Source organism: Perca fluviatilis, chromosome 2 (genome assembly GCF_010015445.1).
Source record: "Perca fluviatilis chromosome 2, GENO_Pfluv_1.0, whole genome shotgun sequence".
NCBI classification, from domain to species: Eukaryota; Metazoa; Chordata; class Actinopteri; order Perciformes; family Percidae; genus Perca; species Perca fluviatilis.
In genome coordinates, this window is record NC_053113.1 from 17,691,659 (window position 1) to 17,712,120 (window position 20,462).

Here is a 20,462-nt window from a genome sequence, read left to right on the forward strand (position 1 = left end):
TGTTATGGAACATGAAAAAACAATTTGCCTTGATCAGGGGTTTTAATTTGTTGCAAATGTGAACATGGTTTTAATAATCTGTATCTTATTGCTCTGAAAAACTACAATGATTTAAGAAATAGCAGTGATACTTATCAACATTTATTGAATTGATTGAATATATGGACAGACATTACAGGCACCTATTCATGTCAACAGAGAAAACAATAATTTGTTCTCTCCTTTTATCACTTTGATTATACGCTGATGGTGCAGAAAAGGGTGAAGTCCTTGTAGATCTCTGGCACTTTGAGGACAGACCGATCCAGGAACTCTCCACTGTTGTCTTTGTATAGTATGCTCCTATTAAAGACAGATTCATAGACATCAACACGTATTATATTAGGTGTACATAGCTTGCTTTAACATCATTACTATCTTACCTTACCTTCTCTGATTTGGTTTTGTGGACATCAGTAATTTTCTCTCCCAGGCCTGGTTGTGCACCCTGTGAATTTAAGCAAGAAACATAAGTGTATGTAACATGATTTTACTATTATATTATTATTATTTTTACAATTGCATTATTATCAGACTTGCCAACCTTTTGGTTTGTGCTACTGCTGCCGGTCCTCTGCACACAGGTGAGTGATGTGCTGACTGGCACAGGTCCATGCACATAGTGCAGCTGTGATGCAGCTCAACGGGTACTTAAGTCACACCTGGAAGAAGAGAAACAAACCAACAAAATACTTGTTCTTTCTGCTCAGTTTGCTTTGTATTAATTAAAAAATTACATTTAAGTTGCAAATAAAGCATATCATCTCTAGATCTGTTTTATTAGTGGTGAAATTGTACTTAACAGACTGGGTCCGTGTACTTTTTCGTTCATTTGATTTTCATTTCATAAACAGGTATTAAAAACAAATGGTTATTTGATTTTCGTTTTTAAATCATGGGGATCAGACCTCCGGTGCTGGGTCTAATATTCTAATATTAGCTGCTGCATCTAGCTAGCAGCTAGCTACCAGCCCTGTGAGCTTGGTCCCCGTGGTTCGCTCCCCTGCTGACTGACTCTGGTCCGTCTGCAGAGCTGCGTTATCCGCTCTAGCTGACCTGGGAATCTACCGCGCTCGTGATTTCTTCATATTTTATTTACTTTGCAGTGATATGCTATGCACTGATGTCAGGCAGGCTTGCTGCTGCTTTTAGTCTGAGCCTGTGAGATAACTAAACTTCCTTTGAATATAACGTGCATATAAATAGACGGAATAAATAAAAGTCCCCGGAAATAAATATAAGTAAAACATATGTATTTAGGCTATTGAACTATAATGACTAATGCCTATATATGTATTGCCTCATTTATGTATTTCATGTTCCATTTCATAGCCATATTTATTATGTAAAGGGGGCAAAAATGGACGATCAGTCGCTCAGGAAGTTATAGACTACAGTTTCCCTCAACAGCAGCCGGGACATTCTAACGCTTAACGTGAAAAAGCTTAACGTGGTAACTTAATGTACCTAAACAATGATCAATCAGATATCAATCAGTTATCAGTCACATAACGTCCATAATAATTGGACTTTGGGTTAGATTTTTTTGACAGTTTTCAGTGGTTATGAGGAGACAATGAGAGAGAAATTTGGTAATCATTGATCATTGTTTAGGTACATTAAACCACCTCTATTTGTTTCTGGACATCAAGCTAGGCCATATGCTAGCTAGCTAGCTAGGTGCTTAAGTTATGTTACTCACCCTCGTAGTTGTGGACATAACTTCATACGTCCCACTTCAAAGCTTTCTCCCGTTTCCTGGCGGGTGCAGGTGAAAGTGCGTCGACCATTCTGTTCACATTGTTGACATATACTTATAATAAAGCTATAAACGGCGCGGGGATATATAACCTTGGTTACAGTCAGGTTACAGAGCAGCGCGCCACAACAGATGTTCTAAAGTAAAGTGAACGCACCCTCAACAGGGTTGGGATCATTTCATTGGTCAACACTACAGCTGGCATTCTATTGGTTGTTGACTTTTGATAGGGTTATAACACACCAAAAATCCGAGCGCGCAGGAGAAATCCGAGAGCAGAAACTTTGCAAGTGAGCAGAATCAGCCTGAGTGCGAAGGAGAAGGTTCAAAGCTGAGAGCAGGAAATCTGTCCAAACAACAACATATCTGAGTCCAAGCAGAAAGTTTGAGTGCAAGCAGAGCAAATCCAAGCGAGCACAAACTTTGAGCACAAGCAGAGAAAATCCAAGCGCGAGCACAAACTTTGAGCACAAGCAGAGCAAATCCAAGCGCGAAAGTGACTATTTGAGTGTGAGAGCAAGGTTTTGGGGGAAATTATTACAAAATCTGAACGTAATATCAGTGAGAAATGCTCTCAAATTGAAAGAATGCGTCTTGGATTAAAGATAGGAATATAACTCCATATTGGACAAGCTTTGGTTTGGTACCAAATTTTTATTTCTGTAATTTGGCTGAACAGACCATTTGAGTGTCATATACTGTATATATATATATGCACTGGCCATATTAAAAGGATTCTCTAAGCAAACACACCGGTGACTTTTCAGAAATATAAATATTATCTTCCCTCCACCTGTGGACCAACACCATGTTAATACCGGTGCACGTTATTTATTACCAAGTCAGCGTCAGCAGCGGCCAGAAGACAGCAACACAGGATGGACACAGACTCGACTAAATGTCTTAGCTATGTTCAGTACAAAAATCACACATCACTGACTCCATATGACAAAAGAACGTCTGAGATCTGACGACGATTACTGCAGACACTGGCAACTCCTTAGTTTCCATGACTATCAGCGGTTAATTTGACTACAGCGTCAAGAAACAACAACCTGAATTAGCAAAAGTGGGAGCTGACGTATACTTAGGCTGTTCCTTTGGATTCCCGGACAACTAGATGATGTTAAACTGTTAAAATTTGTCATTGTCAAACTGGGTCAAAATATACTTGGGCAGCTATTCATATACTTCAGTGTGACATGTTAGTGTAGCCTGTGTGTGAAGTTGATCTGCTCATGTCTAGTGAAGACCTCCGAGATCTATTAGATGTTAAAGTGCTCAATCATGCTTTTTGGCTTTTCCCCTTTCCTTTGTGTTATGTATCTTTTGTGCACGTTATACACTCACGTAAAAGGATTATTAGGAACACCTGTTAAATTTCACGTTAATGAAATTATCTAATCAACCAATCACATGGCAGCTGCTTCAATGCATTTAGGGTGTGGTCCAGGTCTAGACAATCTCCTGAACCCCAAACTGAATGTCAGAATGGGAAAGAAAGGTGATCTAAGCATCTTTGAGCGTGGCATGGTTGTTGGTGCCAGACGGGCTGGTCTGAGTATTTCACAATCTGCTCAGTTACTGGGATTTTAACGCACAACCATTTCTAGGGTTTACAAAGAATGGTCTGAAAAGGAAAAACATCCAGTATGCTGCAGTCCTGGGGGCAAAAATGCCTTGTTGATGCTAGAGGTCAGAGGAGAATGGGCCGATTGATTCAAGCTGATAGAAGATCAACTTTGACTCAAATAACCACTTGTTACAACCGAGGTATTATTTGTGTACATTTGTGAAGCCACAACACGCACAACCTTGAGGTGGATGGGCTACACCAGCAGAAGAGCCCACTGGGTAACACTCATCTCCACTAAAAATAGGAAAATCAGGCTACAATTTGCACGGAAGCGACCAAAAGTGGACAGTTGAAGACTGTAAAAATGTTGCCTGGTCTGATGAGTCTTGATTTCTGTTGAGACATTCAGATGGTAGAGTCAGAATTTGCGTAAAAACAGAATGAGAACATGGATCCGTCATGCCTTGTTACCACTGGGCAGGCTGGTGGTGGTGGTGGTGTAATGGTGTGGGGATCCCCTTTCGCCTTCAGAACTGCCTTAATTCTTTGTGTCATTGATTCAACAAGGTGCTGGAAGCATTCTTCGAAATGTTGGCCCATATCTGATAGGATAGAGTCAAACACGGTATTAGTATGGTGTTCCTAATAATCCTTTAGGTGAGTGTAGGTTTACAAAGTGAAAAGCCCAAAGTCCCCCCAAAGGGACTTACCATCTTCAACAGAAAACACTGTTCACAAACTGCTCCAAACAGCTCTATTGTAGTCCAGCCTTGTGTCACTTTGTAACACACGTTATAATGCTCTCGCCTTAGCTGCTAGCATGGCACACCCTCATACTCTGCAGCTGACTAGCTAGCAGTACTTACTGCGCATGTGTGACTCCCAAACAAAGATGGTACAGAAGTGAGATGCCTCACCTGTAGCTAAAACAGAGAGCTCAACACAAAGAGGGAAAAGAGGAGCTGCAGCAATGTGCAGTACAACAAAAATATGTTGTTTTCTAAAAATTAAACCACATAAAACCTATTCTGGTACAACCTCTAATACAATTATGAACCTGAAAATGAGTATAATATGGGCACTTTAAAACAAGGCAGTAAAACAAGGCAGAATAAAAGAGACCGACCAACAGTATCCGAAAACTGAAATATGCCATGTCTTTGCACACACAAACTAGTTTTTGTCACATTTGACTCTGCTTCCTGTCGATCACCTGCCACCCACAAAAAGACATAATCAAAACATGTTGTCTTACAAACTGCACTGTCACTGACACAGTGTTCTTATTTAGGCTTTCTTTATGTAGTGGGACAGCGAGTTTTTTTTAAAGCATTTGTCTCAGAATATTTCTCAATATTTTTCAAGTAGTTAAAAATCCAATTATGAGACAAAATTGCTTAATGATTAGATACTATTTTGATGAAAATAATGTACATTAGACATAGACAATAGAATATGAGCTTAAATTAAATGTATGCTATAAAGGCAGTAATTTCCTACCCATAATATATATACGAGTTCACAATGGTCATACAGTACTTTTACCATGCAGTTTTATAAGCACTAAAAAAGGCCTGAGTTGTGAAAAAGGAATGTTCTGAATAGGATATTGTTCTATTGGTCATCTTCCCTAAAATCTGACAAGAATAGTTTGGGATAAAAACATTCTCTCTGTGCTTACATTTAAACACAAAGTAAAAAATAGCAGGTGAGAAGACAGGAGTTTTCTTTCTCAGCCTTTCAGCGAGGTATTAATCACCAAACTGCTCCAGTAGAGTTGACAATTGTGGTCCAATATGCAACTATCAATTCATTCCACTAATATCATTATACAACATATTCATGTTGAATACATCCCAAAGTGCTGAGAGAACCAATATTACAGGAAGATAATGACTTTGTTTTCCAGATGTACGTCTGGTGCTGTATCCTGGTGTCAACTACACTTGACTGATGTGGAAAGTTGCAAACGTTCTCACACGTCTTATGACTAATTTTCAACTATCACTGCAGAGGAATATATAACGGCAAATGCAGAGCTGCAGGCTATCTGTCCTAACAGAAAATGTAATGGATGGCGTTTAAACTGTTTCTCTCCTCCAATAACAAATAAAACCAGAAGCAGAGATGTCAGTTTAATCAAGGAATGTCATTAGAAAAACAATATAGCTTATTGGATTTGGGGATACACTTTTATAAATTAAAGACAGTGCAGTTTTGGATGACATTTGATCCCTTCACTTCACACAGAAAATATAGAATAACTCATAACAAGTTGCAGAGTGAATGGAAAACCTGGCAGCGTTGATGTCATGATGTAATCATCAAGCTACATATAAACTACACACTGTCCTCCGGTTATGCCGCTTTTGTGTGAAAATGGCTTCAAGGGAGCTTTTATAAATCAGGGTCATTGCAAATATACTAGGAATACAAACAGCACCCACGCACACACACACACACACACACACACACACACACACACACACACACACACACACACACACACACACACACAGTAATTTTAAATCTCTTAACATCTCGGCCGCGGTTTACTTGAGCATCCAGTTCAGGCTTCGCCCCCACAAAACAAATGCACACATTTTATTGTCAGTCCCTCTCCAATATGGGGCTATAAGCAGTGGCCAGTTTTATGTCTTTTAATTAGTACACTGTCACCATAGCAGCATCCAGCTGGCATACAACCACATCTTTAATACACATACATAAACAATGGCAGAGGTAGAAAAAAGAAGAGGAGTGCTTAGTGAGGAAAATGTACTACAGAGAATCTCATCGCAGGGGTCGGCCATGAACCTTCATTATGACAGGATATGTGTGTTAATAAAGTGACATGTGTGTACCTGAAATTAGGTGCAGATGCCCATTCCAAAGCAAGGCAGGCCAAGTCCACAGCCGCATACACCAACAGGAAGAAGATGGTCACAATACTGGCGATGGTGTTGAGCTTCCCTGAAAAAAGCACCAGCTAAAAAGAAAGGACAAAAGAAGATGGAGAGAAAAGGGGAGGGAAAAGAGAGAGAGGGATTAACATTCACAGCAACATTCCATTCCAAAGTCGGACAGAAGAGTGAATTTTAATTTCTTTTTTTATGACCTTTTCCAGCAAGCACCTACTTTTCACCCCCAAAAATGTATCTCTAAAATATGAAGTCAATCACATGTTTTGCATGTTCATGTGCTCTTTGAGGAAAAATAAAGTGATTAATCACCAGATTTAAAAGCAACCGATCTTACCTCTGCCATCTGTCTTACATGGAAAGAGGCAACACAAGCTCAAGTATCAGTCTTTAAGGCAAATATGTATTGGAGTTAAAGGGTTTAAGACATTTAAAACTTAACGCTGTTTTGAATAATATGGTATTTTCACAGAAAAGTTCAATTACCTTGTTAGAAATTCTTAAAATGGCATCTCCTTCTTCTCCCTCATTAAAAAATCCAGCATTTAGGACGATGCAAATATATTTAATTTTCATTTCACAAAAGTTTAACTGCTGGACACAAGATTTCTCCTTACCGAAACTCTTTGTGTGCTGGAAGTTTCCAGTTTATACATCGCTATTTTGTAAGTTGCAAACAGGACCATGATTGGCTTGCAAACTAATTGTGATGTCACTAATTACGCTAACACACCCAAATGTGTCAAACTGAGATTTAAGGTCATAACAGAAACTTTCCCGGTTCTGCGGATGAAAACAGCCCTCTAGTGTCAAACTCTGCACAGTGAACATTCAACATCCAAGTAAAGTAACAATAGGCAGAGCACATTTTTGATATATATATATATATATATATATATATATATATATATATATATATATATATATACTCTTAATTGCCTGTACTTAAGTGTTCTGTATTGGAATCTCCAGAATTTGGAGAAGTAACTGGTATATATATATATATATATATATATATATATATATATATGTACATACACACAGTTAGAAAGTAACTTATTAATTATTATTAATTAATATATATACACACACAAGTTACTTTCTCCAAATTCTGGAGATTCCAATACACAACAATTAAGTTTTTGGCGTACACACACACACACACACACACACACACACACACACACACACACACACACACACACACACACACACACACACACACACACACACACACACACACACACACACACACACACACACACGTCATGAAAGGTCACAAAAATGGATGAAAGTCCACCATTCAAGGTCATAGCCGACGCTTGCTACATGAATGTTTTATACTTTGCTCATTTGCTCTTTTAGAAAGATGAGTGATGAAAAATAAAAGGTTCGATAAAAGACTTGTTATCCTGTGAGTTTCATGAATCGGGGCACTGTGAAACACAGGATTGTCACATTTTTATGAAAATAAAAATGTACTGTAAGCCATCAAAATAATGTTATAATTAAAAACAAAAACATTCTACACATAGGGTCTTCATAATCTGTTATCAAGACTGGAGGTTCCAAAAAGTGTTTTATGTCAAGGATCCCCAGATAATTGAGGATTTATCCATTTTGGTCCAAAGAAACCTTATAAAGATGTTCTGCTGTTAAATATGATTGTCTGTCTGCACTGTAGCTGGCAGGTGACATCAAGGTTAGATTTGAATAACGTATTTTGTTTGTAAAAGCATGGCAAAATAACCAAGAAGGTTTATTTGTTTCATTTATGTTGCTATTCTGGTATTTGGTCCTTTTTAGGGATGCACCGAATAATCGGCCACCGAAAATTTTCGGCCGAAAATGGCCCAAAAGGGCATTTTCGGTTTTCGGCCGAAATACTTTTATCAACGAAACAATACGGCCGAAATGTTGTGATGACGCAAACAGAAACCGCGTCCTGCACGTGTGTCAGTACCTGATCCGTTCCACCTGCAAAGCGTCTCCTAAGCAAAGAGGTTGAGACGGACCACGGAGTAAAAACAATGAAAAGTACGCTCTTAGAGTCTTCACTGAGATCTATTCGGATCCTCTGCACTTCATCGCGACTGTACTTGATCCGCGTATAAAGACCATTACTTGGATGCGGAAATAAAGCAGGGCGAACGAGAAATTATATAATATTAATTTATACAATTGCAATGCCTTGATTTTAGTAAAGTTAGTACACAGTCATAGCCATAAATGCTAGTAGGTACTAATAATTTGCATAATTTCTTTCGGTGTTTCGGTTTTCGGTCTTGGTTTCCTCTTTTTCGGTTTTCGGTTTCGGCCAAGAATTTTCATTTCGGTGCATCCCTAGTCCTTTGTCATAAATAATGGGGTTTTTTAAGCCCGTTTGGGCTGGGCATACATATCTGTGTGCATGACGCTTGATAAAGTTATTCATTCATTCATTCTAAGCAGGAAGACACTGTTAAGATTAAGTTGTTCAGTGGCCCGTTAGCTCAGTTGGTAGAGCAGGCGCACATTTATAGAGGTTTACTCATCGACGCAGCGGGTTCGACTCCGACTTGCGGCCCTTTGCTGCACGTCATTCCCCGTCTCTCCCCTTTCATGTCTTCATCTGTCCTGTGAAAATAAAGGCCTTAAAATGCACCAAAAATAATCTTTTAAAAAAAAAAAAATGAAGTTGTTCTACCTTTTTACCGCAGGCCACTTTGAGCCCACAGGTGGTCCCCAGGCTCCACTTTGGGAGCCACTGATGAGGCTAATGTTCAGTGTTAATTAAGATGGTATCTAGGCTGCTGTTCGGCTGCAAGCAATTAGCTATGTTAGCGGCGGCTATCGTGACAACACAGTCAAGTCGAGATACATTCAGAATTCTCAGTGGCTGAGTTGGAGGGAGAGTCCTCCAGTACATCCAATAATACTGACAGCACAAGAATGCATGATATTCACCCTCCCTCTTTGACTGAGTGCCAGGTGATTACTAATAGAGGAGGAAAATAATGACCAAATTATAGATGCTGCTCCCTGCCATATTCAGGGACACCAGAATGTGTGGACGAGGCTGTGTGTAACCACAGATGTGAAAGCCAAGAAAGCAGCTTCCACTGTCCACTATTTCACCTGCATTACATCTTGCTATAACTACCACAATTGCATTGACATTTAATGTCAGCAGTAGGAAATATATAATATTTTTTTAACCTAGTACAATATTGTATTTTGAACTTGTTAGTTGCCCGTTTCAGGTGGACACAGAGTAACATAAGTGTCTTGTGACCACCAGATACATTTAAGTCCAATTTTCACTTTTCCTTTGGCTCTGATTTGGTGTGCGTCATGCGGTGAGGTAAATATATGGCTCTTTAGCTGCTAAATGCTCCATTATGTTTACCAGCTGCTTGGCCAGGTAGTGTACAGTGGGTTACAGCTTCTGGGCTGTGAAAGCAGGGTTGATTAGAGCGAGCGAGTGAACCGAAATAGTAAAATTACAGGCTGGAAAATCTAAAAAACACTCCATGGTTCAAATTGGTTGGTGCAGCCTTAAAGTTTTAAAGTGCTCATATTATACGTTTTTGGCTTTTTCCCCTTTCCTTTATTGCAGTGGTTCTCAAACTTTTTCAATAATGTACCCCTGTGAAATATTCTCTGTGCCAAGTACCCCCTGATCAGGCAAAAGCATTTTATTCTTTTTGGGAAAAAAAGCCTGTATAAAGAGGTACATTACAGTTCTGCACCACCCCTCTCTGATTGACTAAACAACAACTTTGTAACTGAAAAACATTTAAATGCTACTTCAAATGTTTAAAATCCATTACTAAATTAATTTACTATTATAACATTTTTCAGGGAATTATGCATGGCTATTTTTTAATTAACATTTTCAGGCAAAGGTCATCATTAGTTTTACATCTTTACTAAATGAAATATTTTCTGTGGATGTTTTATCATCATCAAGTGTGCTTTCTTTATCTGTGAGAAGCGATTGATTGCGCAGAGCAGGGAGGTAACTACTGTACTGTACCTAGGAACAAACACAGAATATAGTCTCTCTCTCCAATTATGTGTTTCACGATTGCCCACTGAGAAACTACGCTGGAGTTTATTTTTCTTGAGCTCAAGGGCATATCAATGGTATTTAGGTAGGAAAGAAGCAACTCTGATCACTAACTCTGTGACCATGAAGCAGAAGTAAACCGAAGACGAGAAGAGAGGAAAGAAGGTAATGATTGGGAATTGAGATAAATGATGTCACATTATTGACAGGCGGTCAGAAAGAAAGAGAAAATGACGAATGGTGGGAGATATGATAGCGAAAGAAGAGTGGAAAAGATGAGATAGAGGGGAGAAAGAAAGACGAGTGAAAAAGAGAAAGCGGGTAAGAGAGCATCTCTGACCTCTGGCAGTCAAAGTCAGTGGGTGTCTCTCCGGCGCTCCCCTAGGAGCCGTCTCTACCGGAGCATTAATTAGCCATTAACTCAGACACAGGCCAGCATGGACAAATGCTGTCACCGCGTACAACGTGTGTGTGTGTGTGTGTGCGTGCGTGCACACGCGCACCCTAAATCTCTCCTAGATATGTTTTTGTGTGAAGATATGAAAGACTGCTTTTACTGGGAAGCAGTGTGCATAAATTGCCATACATTTTCAGAGATGTCTCTGGGTTACAGGTCACAATTGGACAGTGCTTGTGTATATGCGCGTTTGGGTCCAGATAAAGATACAGAATGGCTAATGAAGCTATTAGTTACAGTAGATAGATATTTTCTCTTATAGTTTAATCAAGAAGTGTGCCCTCATTGTGCACGATCAATAAATGACCGAATTTGTGGCAGTGTTTACACTAAGATACATTTTTGTGACCATTATTTGTGGTTTATAAAAGTCAAAAACCCAAAGTTATCACTGTTTAGAGAAATTACTGCTAATCATGATGTGTGATAAGTTCCAGTGGCAGTAAATATCCAGCCTACAGAATGCTCTGAACATGGGCATCTAGTAACTGCCAGTCTGTGCAGTTATCTAGCCAGAAAGTTGCTTCGGTAACATTTGGTTTCCCTGAATTGAGTCTATAAAGTCACCTAGTTTCTTCCTAACCTGCAATACAGAACATACAACAGTGGGATACCAGAAAATCCAATGATGATGTCCTTCATGGTCATTTAATCACATGTTGTTAATACTAAACTTCCATGCCCAGCACTGCATCCCCTTTTCTGCAAATCACTGCAGCGCTTTAAGTGCTTCTCTGGATTTATCAGACTGTGATCTTAAGAGCAGTTTCCAGCGTGTGAAGCAGTGGGGATGAGAGTCAGCACCTCAAAATCTAAGGCCGTGGTACTCTGCCAGAAAACGGTGGATTGCTCCTTTTGGGTGTTTGTGAGTCAATGCCCCAAGTGAAGGAGTTCAAGTGTCTTGGGGTCCATCCACATGTTCGTGAGTGAGATCAACCGGTGGATTGGTGCTGCGTCAGCAGTGATGCGGATGCTGCACTACGCAGTTGTGGTGAGGAGCTCCCAAATTTACCAGTCGATCTAAGTTTCTCCTCCCTCACCAACAGCCATGAGCTTAAGGTAATGACCGGAAGAATGAAATCAGAGTTACAAATGGCAGAAATGAGATTTCTTCAGTGGGTGGCTGGACTCACCCCTGTAGGGTAAGGGGCTCAGAAATTAAGAAGGAGCTGGAGTAGAATCACTCAGGACCTTTGTTTGCAGAGATTGAGGCTTGATTTTTACTTGACTTTGGCTCAAAATAGTGGTTTTGAATTGGATTGATTTTGTATGGGGAAACTGCTGTGATAGGCAAAAGTTTGAGAGCATTGTTACAGCTGGAGTTCTTTTCGCACAAGGTTTCCAGGGATTTGTAATTTGCATTATTCTTGTTATCACAAGATTCTTTGAGGGACTGAAAAAAAACTGACCAGCATATGTACAATTTCAATGTCATCACGTGCAATGTCCATCTTTTCCATTGCATTAATGTGCCAGGCTGTAGTTTACCTATCCTCTTTACTCTTTTAGTTTGTCTTCTTCCCTTGTTCTTGCATTCCGTCCATTTTGCCTTTACAGTAAAGTCCAATAAAAGAAAGCCTTGCCCCTCCTCCTCCCTTTTCAATCCAGCAGTGTGTGAGGTGAGATTACAATCAGCCTTTTGTCATCAGTGAATCATTCAAATGGCGGAGGAAGAGGCAGAGTGAAAGAGGACGAGAGAGTCACTGATCTCTGATGGCAGCGGCGGCGCAGCTAACGATTTCCATCTAATTGCTCCTCCTCCACTTCTTGAGAGTGCGAGGGATGAAAAGAAGAGGACAGGAGAGGGACAGAGAGAAGAGAGAGAGAGAGAGAGAGAGAGAGAGAGAGATCCAGAGAAGCAGAGGCAATGACAAGCCATTCAGGCTTCAACACTCACCTCTGATAATGATGGGATTGTCAGGCCTATTTGCTCTAAGATCGTCCAGCTCCTCTTTGTCTCTCTATCCTCACCCTCCTCCCCTCTGGCAATATATTCACCTCAGTCTAACTTGACCTATTTCCTTCACATAGAAGACACAATAGAAAAGAAAAAACACTACAGGATTTTCTTTTTTGCCTTCTTTGGTTTGTAAAAAAAAAGTTTGTTCCGATCAGCTGTTCTAATACTACTGTATTCCTGGCCTGATTTCTCCCTGTCGGTTCATGTTTAGGCCTTTATTTTTATAGGACAGCTGAAGACATGAAAGGGAAGAGAGAGGGGGAATGACATGCAGCAAAGGGCCACAGGTCGGTCGAACCCACGGCCACTGTGTCGAGGAGTAAACCTCTATATAGGCGTCGCGCTCTACCAAGTGAGCCACCCAGGTGCCCCCGTCGGTTCACATAATCATTTCTGCATTCCCTTCCACAGTTTTCAGCCACCACTGATGCCTTTATTATCTTTAACCCTACCAAGTAGATACAGTACATATTTGACCACGGAACACCTTTTAGCCCTTTAGTGACAAACATACCCTTGTAACTACACCAAATGTCTGTGAATTAAAACTAAAGTGACATTAACGGCAAAAATCTGGGAGTCATTTTGATTCAAATCTGAACTTTAACAGCCAAGTACAAAGACATATTCACTATCGCTAAAAATCCAACCATTTCTGCCTGATGCTGACCAGGAGAATGTAATGCATGCCACATCAGATCGAAATTAAATAACTTTTATACAGTACGTCTTTTTGAGACTTGAGGCCTAAAGTGGCAGATTTGCTAGGATTTCCCTTTTGATGATTACTGCCAGTTAATCAAGTATGAAATGTCTTTGTTGACTCTCTCCATAATTCGCGTTTGTTTATCTCCACTAACCTGCACAAGAAACCAGGAGAGGAGCACCGAGGCCCAGGGGTTACCACTGTGGGACGTCTTCTTAGCCGGAGATAGCACCTTACCTGCAGGGATGAAAAGAAATGTTGGTGAAAACCTTTGAATTGTAAAGAATTCTGAGCATGAAATAGTTTCTGTAGCAGCAGCTTCCATTCAACAATATCCCCATTGACCTTTAAAACCCACATCAAAGTAACCCGGGGATAAATTAATTCATATACTGAAAGGTTTAATCAAAGAAAGAACATAATGCACTAACAACCTTGGGTTTAATGGAGAATTTCTTAAGCAACATTCTCTATCAAATGTCAGCAGGCATTTACTGTATTCACTTGTTAATACTCAAGTTTACCTTGAGCTCTCCTATTGACATCTCCTTCTCACTGCTATTCCTGATGATTCTTGACACTCTACCTACCATAAGTCTCCATGACATATTTATGTATTAACTTGGCATGCAAAGATTGCAGCCAGAGGACATTTTCTTAGTGATTTACACAAAATAGAATATAAAATAAGGAACAAAATATTGAAAGACTACAGTCTTTCGGAACAGTTTTTCAATCACATACCAGCCCAGTCCTGCAGGATTTAGAACAATGAATGCCTGCCCCTGCAGATGTGACATCTGTCTCCTGCCAACTCCTATGGAGATTTTGATCGCTCCTACTTGTGACTGGATATCCCATCCCGCCGGGTAAATAAGACATGTACAAAGACATAATATAAAGAAATCCTAAGGCCATGTTTAGCACTGTGTGAAAGAACCCAGCCCCCTCAATCATTTCAACAATGCTACACAGACGGCTCCAGTAAAAGAATTGAACCTGGCTCAACTTTTGATCCAACGCAATGTGATGTGATATAAAATACATGCAAGAACACACTCTTGCACTGCTTGAAAAACACAGATGGTCGCCCTCATGACACCGTGAAACAGAACGGAAAAACCATTTTAATTTCGGCGCCCATGTCAGTCAATCCCAGCTCCGGTCTGGTCCGTCTGGTGTGAGACGCCAGGAGACTTTTGGTACATGAGTGATTGTGTAGATGAAACATGAGATTGTATGTTGAAGTTGCTGAATACGCAATCCAGTTTATCTAACGAGTTAAAATTAATTCATTATTTTCCAAACTTTGTACAAACCCTGCGCCAAGACATGACCTACAGTAAGAAACAGGAACAAAAATAACATTAAATGCTTGTAGGTAGCGAAAATTAAAACAGCTTCATGCTAAAGCCATGGTAACTGAAACCACAATACCATTGACCATGAATTCATGAGGTTTCCTATAGCAACGGATACAAATTCTGGAACATCAGACCTCAGAGCGGCAATGATCCTTTTTCAGTTTACACATCAGATCACATTTGGACTAGGGCTGGCAATTTCTTCTGTTACTGACATTTAAACAAAGTGTATGTAATTAACTGCACTTCTATTCAAGACGAGAGGGCGAGAGAGAGGGAAAGCGAGTGGGCGGGCGAGACATCGGGGGAGACAAACTAAGCTGGCACTTAACTTTTTTTCATACCTTACAGGGCTGTTTGGTTTATTGGAAGACAGCTCAAATACATACAGCCTCATGACAATGACATTTGTGTTGAATCCTGTGGCAGATCTTTACAGTAGAGGTTTACAGCAAGAATGAAAGACAGACAGGACGGGAGGTGGGGAGGAGAGAGGTGACGGTTGGTGGAGGGGGAATCCGAATTTAAAACTAAATTTCACAGCTGATGAAGGATGGGAATTAAATCAGTGAAACTTCAAATAGAGTCAAATCAATGTGGCTGAGAGTAGCAGACTGAGTGACTGAGTGTTGGAGGAATGCAGCACCAAGTCAAAGGAGTACGAGATTAGGGAGTTATAGAGAAGAAAGAAATGGAAGGTGTGTTTGTGTGTGTGTTAGAAAATTGACACATCCATCATTTTGTTTGCATAGGACAGTGGCAAGGTTGCGCTGTGAGTAGCATGCATGAATGACAACAACAAACAAACACACACACACACACACAGGTCATACTAAACATTTCATCCCTTCTACAAGAACATTACACATTTATGGTTCCATAGTCATTGACTCTTAATTAAAGAGATTAATCTAAGTTAACCCTTTGGCTGTGGTGAACAGACAGCTGAACTAGAGCCATCTGCCGTTGCTCCGTCTGATCACTCCACAGAGGAACTCGCACTAATACAGCCATTTACCTTCCCTGACACACTGACACACACACTGACACACACACTGACACACACACTGACACACACACTGACACACACACACACACACACACACACACACACACACACACACACACACACACAAAATCAATTTGCAATAGACTTAACAGAGAAGCAGCGGACGGGATAAGGAAGTTGCTCACAGTCATTAATAATGACAAAGCAGCAGGCAGCATGGATTCACACAGAGAGGCAGAGAGAGATGGGAATCGCTTGATATAGGAATGACTGTGGGAATAACTTCATGGCTAACATGCCAACTCAAGAGAGGGGGACGTTAAGTTATGTTGCTCCTTGCTTAATTAGTTTCTTAAAATACACCACACATACAATACATATGTAAGGGTTCAGTATTCCTGAAATGAAATAGTTTGTATAACATGTCATCAAACCATGTCTGGAGGCAAATGTGTTTATACCAGTTTAATAATGGCTACTCTTAAGGATGGGGCCAAAATCTGCTATCATAAGCCTCCTCATGGCTCCATCACCCTGCCCTCCTAATCTCTCTCCAAAAGCTTTTGGATGTCTTTGTAGTCTAAAAGTTATGCATCAAACAGAAAGGGATAAGGTTCCCACACCTTAGGACAGTCTCTCCTCTAAGACAATCATAGTGTACTTGGTTGGCCACAGTAAAAAGTGGTGGAAGTAGCTGTGTGAAGAATTCAAAAAAAGAAAATTAAAAAAGAATGGAATAAGATAGACTGATAGATTCGATAAAGGCATAAAACCAGATAAGTGTCTGAAAATGTATTTTTGTTTAACATGAAGTGAATATATTATCATGATAAACCCCATTGAGTCTTATTTTAATCTAAACTTGCTGGTGAGATTTAGAATTCAGGAAGTTAGAGAAATTCGTACCTATTTAGAACTCAACGTACTGTACCAACTGTTAGTTTAATATAAGTGGTATTTTTTTAATCGCTTGTTTTTACATATAATATAATATCTGTGTTTTATGACACATCTGTGTCATGAAAAATAATTAATAAATCACTCAAAGTAAATGAAAACGTTGACTTTGTGTTTCCACAGACCGTTGTTTCTGTGCTGGATGGATACACAAGGAAATATTTTTTTACTAAAAAAAGACTAACTCTGTAAATCACTTGATTTGACACATCATGGTAATGGTACAAAAATAATCCCTCTCAATCATCACTTATGACCCACCAGAAGTGTGTGGGGGTGTCTGGTTCTGCAGAGACTGTGCACACTGCTTGTATTTTCTCTTTTCTTCTTATTGTTCTGTGTGTGGGACGTTTATGGGCATCAATAAAGAGCCTCTGGGACCCATATGGGTGCCAATAACAGTGTGCAGGTTTTGCAGCTCGTTCTTATTCCTAGGTATCACCGCTTTGTCACATCCCTCTGCCTTACATACCGACTCACAGGTGTAACCGACACACACACAGACAGGATGAACAATCAGAAAATAACTTTTTACTTCTCTGATTCACTGCTTTCTCCGTGGCTGCTTGTCTTTATTCACTCTCTAGCTGCGTATCCTACTGAAGTATTTTAGCTTCTGAGCTATGACGTGAAGTGCTAGTAAGTGGACTTTGAGTTAAAATGATATTGTCAAACTTCAATAGAATGGTTTTGGGTGTCCAATGAGACCATTCAAAGTATTCAACAGAAAGAAAAGAAAAAACATTTTTAGAAAAAGTTATTTAAACTTTCAATTATGTAATTAACATACAAAAGGGTCTATTTTACTTTGTTCACTGAAATGCCATCAGTGCTACTCGTCTCAGTCCCAAAGCCCGCCTGCCTCTATCCCCCAACAAGAACTCTAACAGCAGTTTTAAAAGGACATTTCTCCCCAGCAGGAAACTATTGTGCTACCTACCAAACAAGTCGTCCCTGGCCAGGGCGTAGAGGATGCGCGAGGCTCCGATGAGGTTGCTCATGGCAGCGGAGAAAGTGGAGGAATAAACCCCGATGGTGACAAAGGGTTTCCAGATGTTGATGTCTCTTAGGAAGCTGTAATCCCTCTGAAGCAGGACGCTGTAAAGATATAGAGAATACAATTGAAGAGATTACTTCTGCAAACTTGCATTGAAGTTTAGTTCTGGCCTTTACTACGAACCAAGTACAAAGAAAACCATTAGGGTTTTTTTCAGTTCATGTCTGTGGCATCTTTAGTTTCATTTGATAGTTTTAAGTAGAAATAAATAAAAGATGGGAAAAAAAGATGAGGTATGAGGTAGCTTAACTAATTAAGCAACAGATCAATTTCCAGTACATTCAAATAAATTCCCTCTGCTGATGAAGACCATGTGATACAGTTGAAAGCTCCAGAAAACAAGTGGACCTTGCGTCTGGGATTGTTTTTGCAAACTATGTTTAGTATAGTTTTGTGTGTTTGTATTTATAGTTATTATTCAAAATAATTAAAATCCATCATGTGGGAACATGAATGTCTGCACCAAAGGTCTTGGCAATCCAATAGTTGGGTTTACTCACAAGCCCCCGGCTGAGCGCCGCTACATTGGAGTTTACCCCAGTGGACGAGAGGGTCGCCTCCCTACGCCTGTGGGTTGTGGGGGGGGAAACTCTGACTGTTGTTTGTGCATATGCACCAAACAAGAGTTCGGAGTATTCGGCCTTCTTGGAGACCTTGACTGGAGTCCTGCATGGGGCTCCAGTGGGGGACTCCATTGTTCTACTGGGGGACGCTGTTCGCCACCTCAGGAGGGGGAAGCGGGGAACCATCCAAGCTGTGTACAGTAAGGAGAGGACACTGTTGACCTCAACTGAGGAGGTAATAGGGCGGTGGAAGGAGCACTTTGAGGAACTCCTGAATCAGACTAATATCCCCTCTATGTTAGAGGCAGAGCTGGAGGATGATGGGGGATCGTTGTCAATTTCCCAGGTGGAAGTCACTGATGTAGTCAAACAACTCCACAGTGGCAAAGCCCCAGGGATTGATGAGATCCGTCCAGAAATGCTCAAGGCTCTGGGTGTGGAGGTTGCTGTCCTGGTTGACACGCCTCTTCAACATTGCATGGAAGTCTGGGACAGTGCCAAAGGAGTGGCAGACCGGGGTGGTGGTTCCCCTTTTTAAAAAGGGGGACCAGAGGGTGTGTGCCAATTACAGGGTTATTACACTTCTCAGCCTCCCTGGTAAAGTCTACTCCAAGGTGCTGGAAAGGAGGGTTCGGCCGATAGTCGAACCTCGGGTGGAAGAGGAACAATGCGGATTCCGTCCTGGTCGTGGAACAACGGACCAGCTCTTCACTCTCGCAAGGATCCTGGAGGGGGCCTGGGAGTATGCCCAATCTCAGTCTACTGTGTTTTGTGGATCTGGAAAGGTATGACCGGGTCCCCGGGAGATACTGTGGGAGGTGCTGCAGGGGAGTATGGGGTGAGGGGCTCTTCTCAGGGCCATCCAATCTCTGAACGACCAAAGTGAGAGCTGTGTCCGGGTTTTCTGCAGTAAGTCGGGGCTCGTTTCAGGTGAGGGTTGGCCTCCGCCAGGGCTGCGCTTTGTCACCAATCCTGTTTGTAATATTTATGGACAGGATATCAAGGCGTAGTCGGGTGGGGAGGGGTTGCAGTTTGGTGGGCTGGGGATCTCAACGCTGCTCTTTTCAGATGACGGGTCCTGATGGCATCATCGGCCTGTGACCTTCAGCACTCACTGGATCGGCGCGCGCGCCGAAAGTGTGAAGCGGCTGGGATGACGATCAGCACCTCTAAATCGGAGGCCATGGTTCTCAGCAGGAAACCCGATTGAGTGCCTACTCCAGGTAGGGAATGAGTCCTTACCCCAAGTGAAGGAGTTCAAGTACCTTGGGGTTTTGTTCGCGAGGTAGGGACAATGGAGCGGGAGATTGGTCGGAGAATCGCGCCGCAGGTGCGGTATTACATTCAATTTATCGCACTGTTGGACGAAAAGAGAGCTGAGCCAGAAGGCAAAGCTCTCTACCTACCGGTCAGTTTTCGTTCCTACGCTCACCTATGGTCATGAACGCCGGGTCATGACCGAAAGAACGAGATCCAGGGTACAAGCGGCCGAAATGGGTTTCCTCAGGAGGGTGGCTGGCGCCTCCATGAGAGATAGGGTGAAAAGTTTCAGTCATCCGTGAGGAGCTCGGAATAGAGCCCGCTGCTCCTTCGCGCCGCGAAAGGAGCCAGTTGAGGTGGTTCGGACATCTGGTAAGGATGCCCCCTGGGCGCCTCCCTAGGGAGGTTTTCCAGGCACGTCCTGCTGGGAGGAGGCCTCGGGGAAGACCCAGGACTAGATGGAGGGATTATATCTCCAACCTGGCCTGGGAACGCCTCAGGATCCCCCAGTCGGAGCTGGTTAATGTGGCTCGGGAAAGGGAAGTTTGGGGTCCCCTGCTGGAGCTGCTCCCCCCGCAACCCGTCACCGAATAAGAGGACGAAGATGGATGGATGGATTGTTATACAGCACTGCTATTTTAAATATTTAAGTATAGATATCAGTATCAGTAGACACCCATCATCTCTATAACCATAAACAGATAACTATTCATTTTATTATATTCATACTGGGAAATAAAAATCAAGTTGTCCAAAGTTGTGAGTCATTTCAAACTCATTTGT

The 20,462-nt window shown here is 41.3% G+C and overlaps 1 protein-coding gene across 1 annotated transcript in view; it reads right to left on the reverse strand.

Annotated features, from left to right (window-relative positions):
- Positions 1-20,462, reverse strand: part of zgc:153039 (uncharacterized protein LOC767698 homolog) — a 77,807-nt gene that overhangs the window by 25,841 nt on the left and 31,504 nt on the right. The window contains 3 exon segments of the mRNA XM_039782585.1: positions 6,238-6,363; positions 13,624-13,706; positions 17,740-17,897. Coding sequence (XP_039638519.1) covers positions 6,238-6,363; positions 13,624-13,706; positions 17,740-17,897 — 367 coding nt within the window.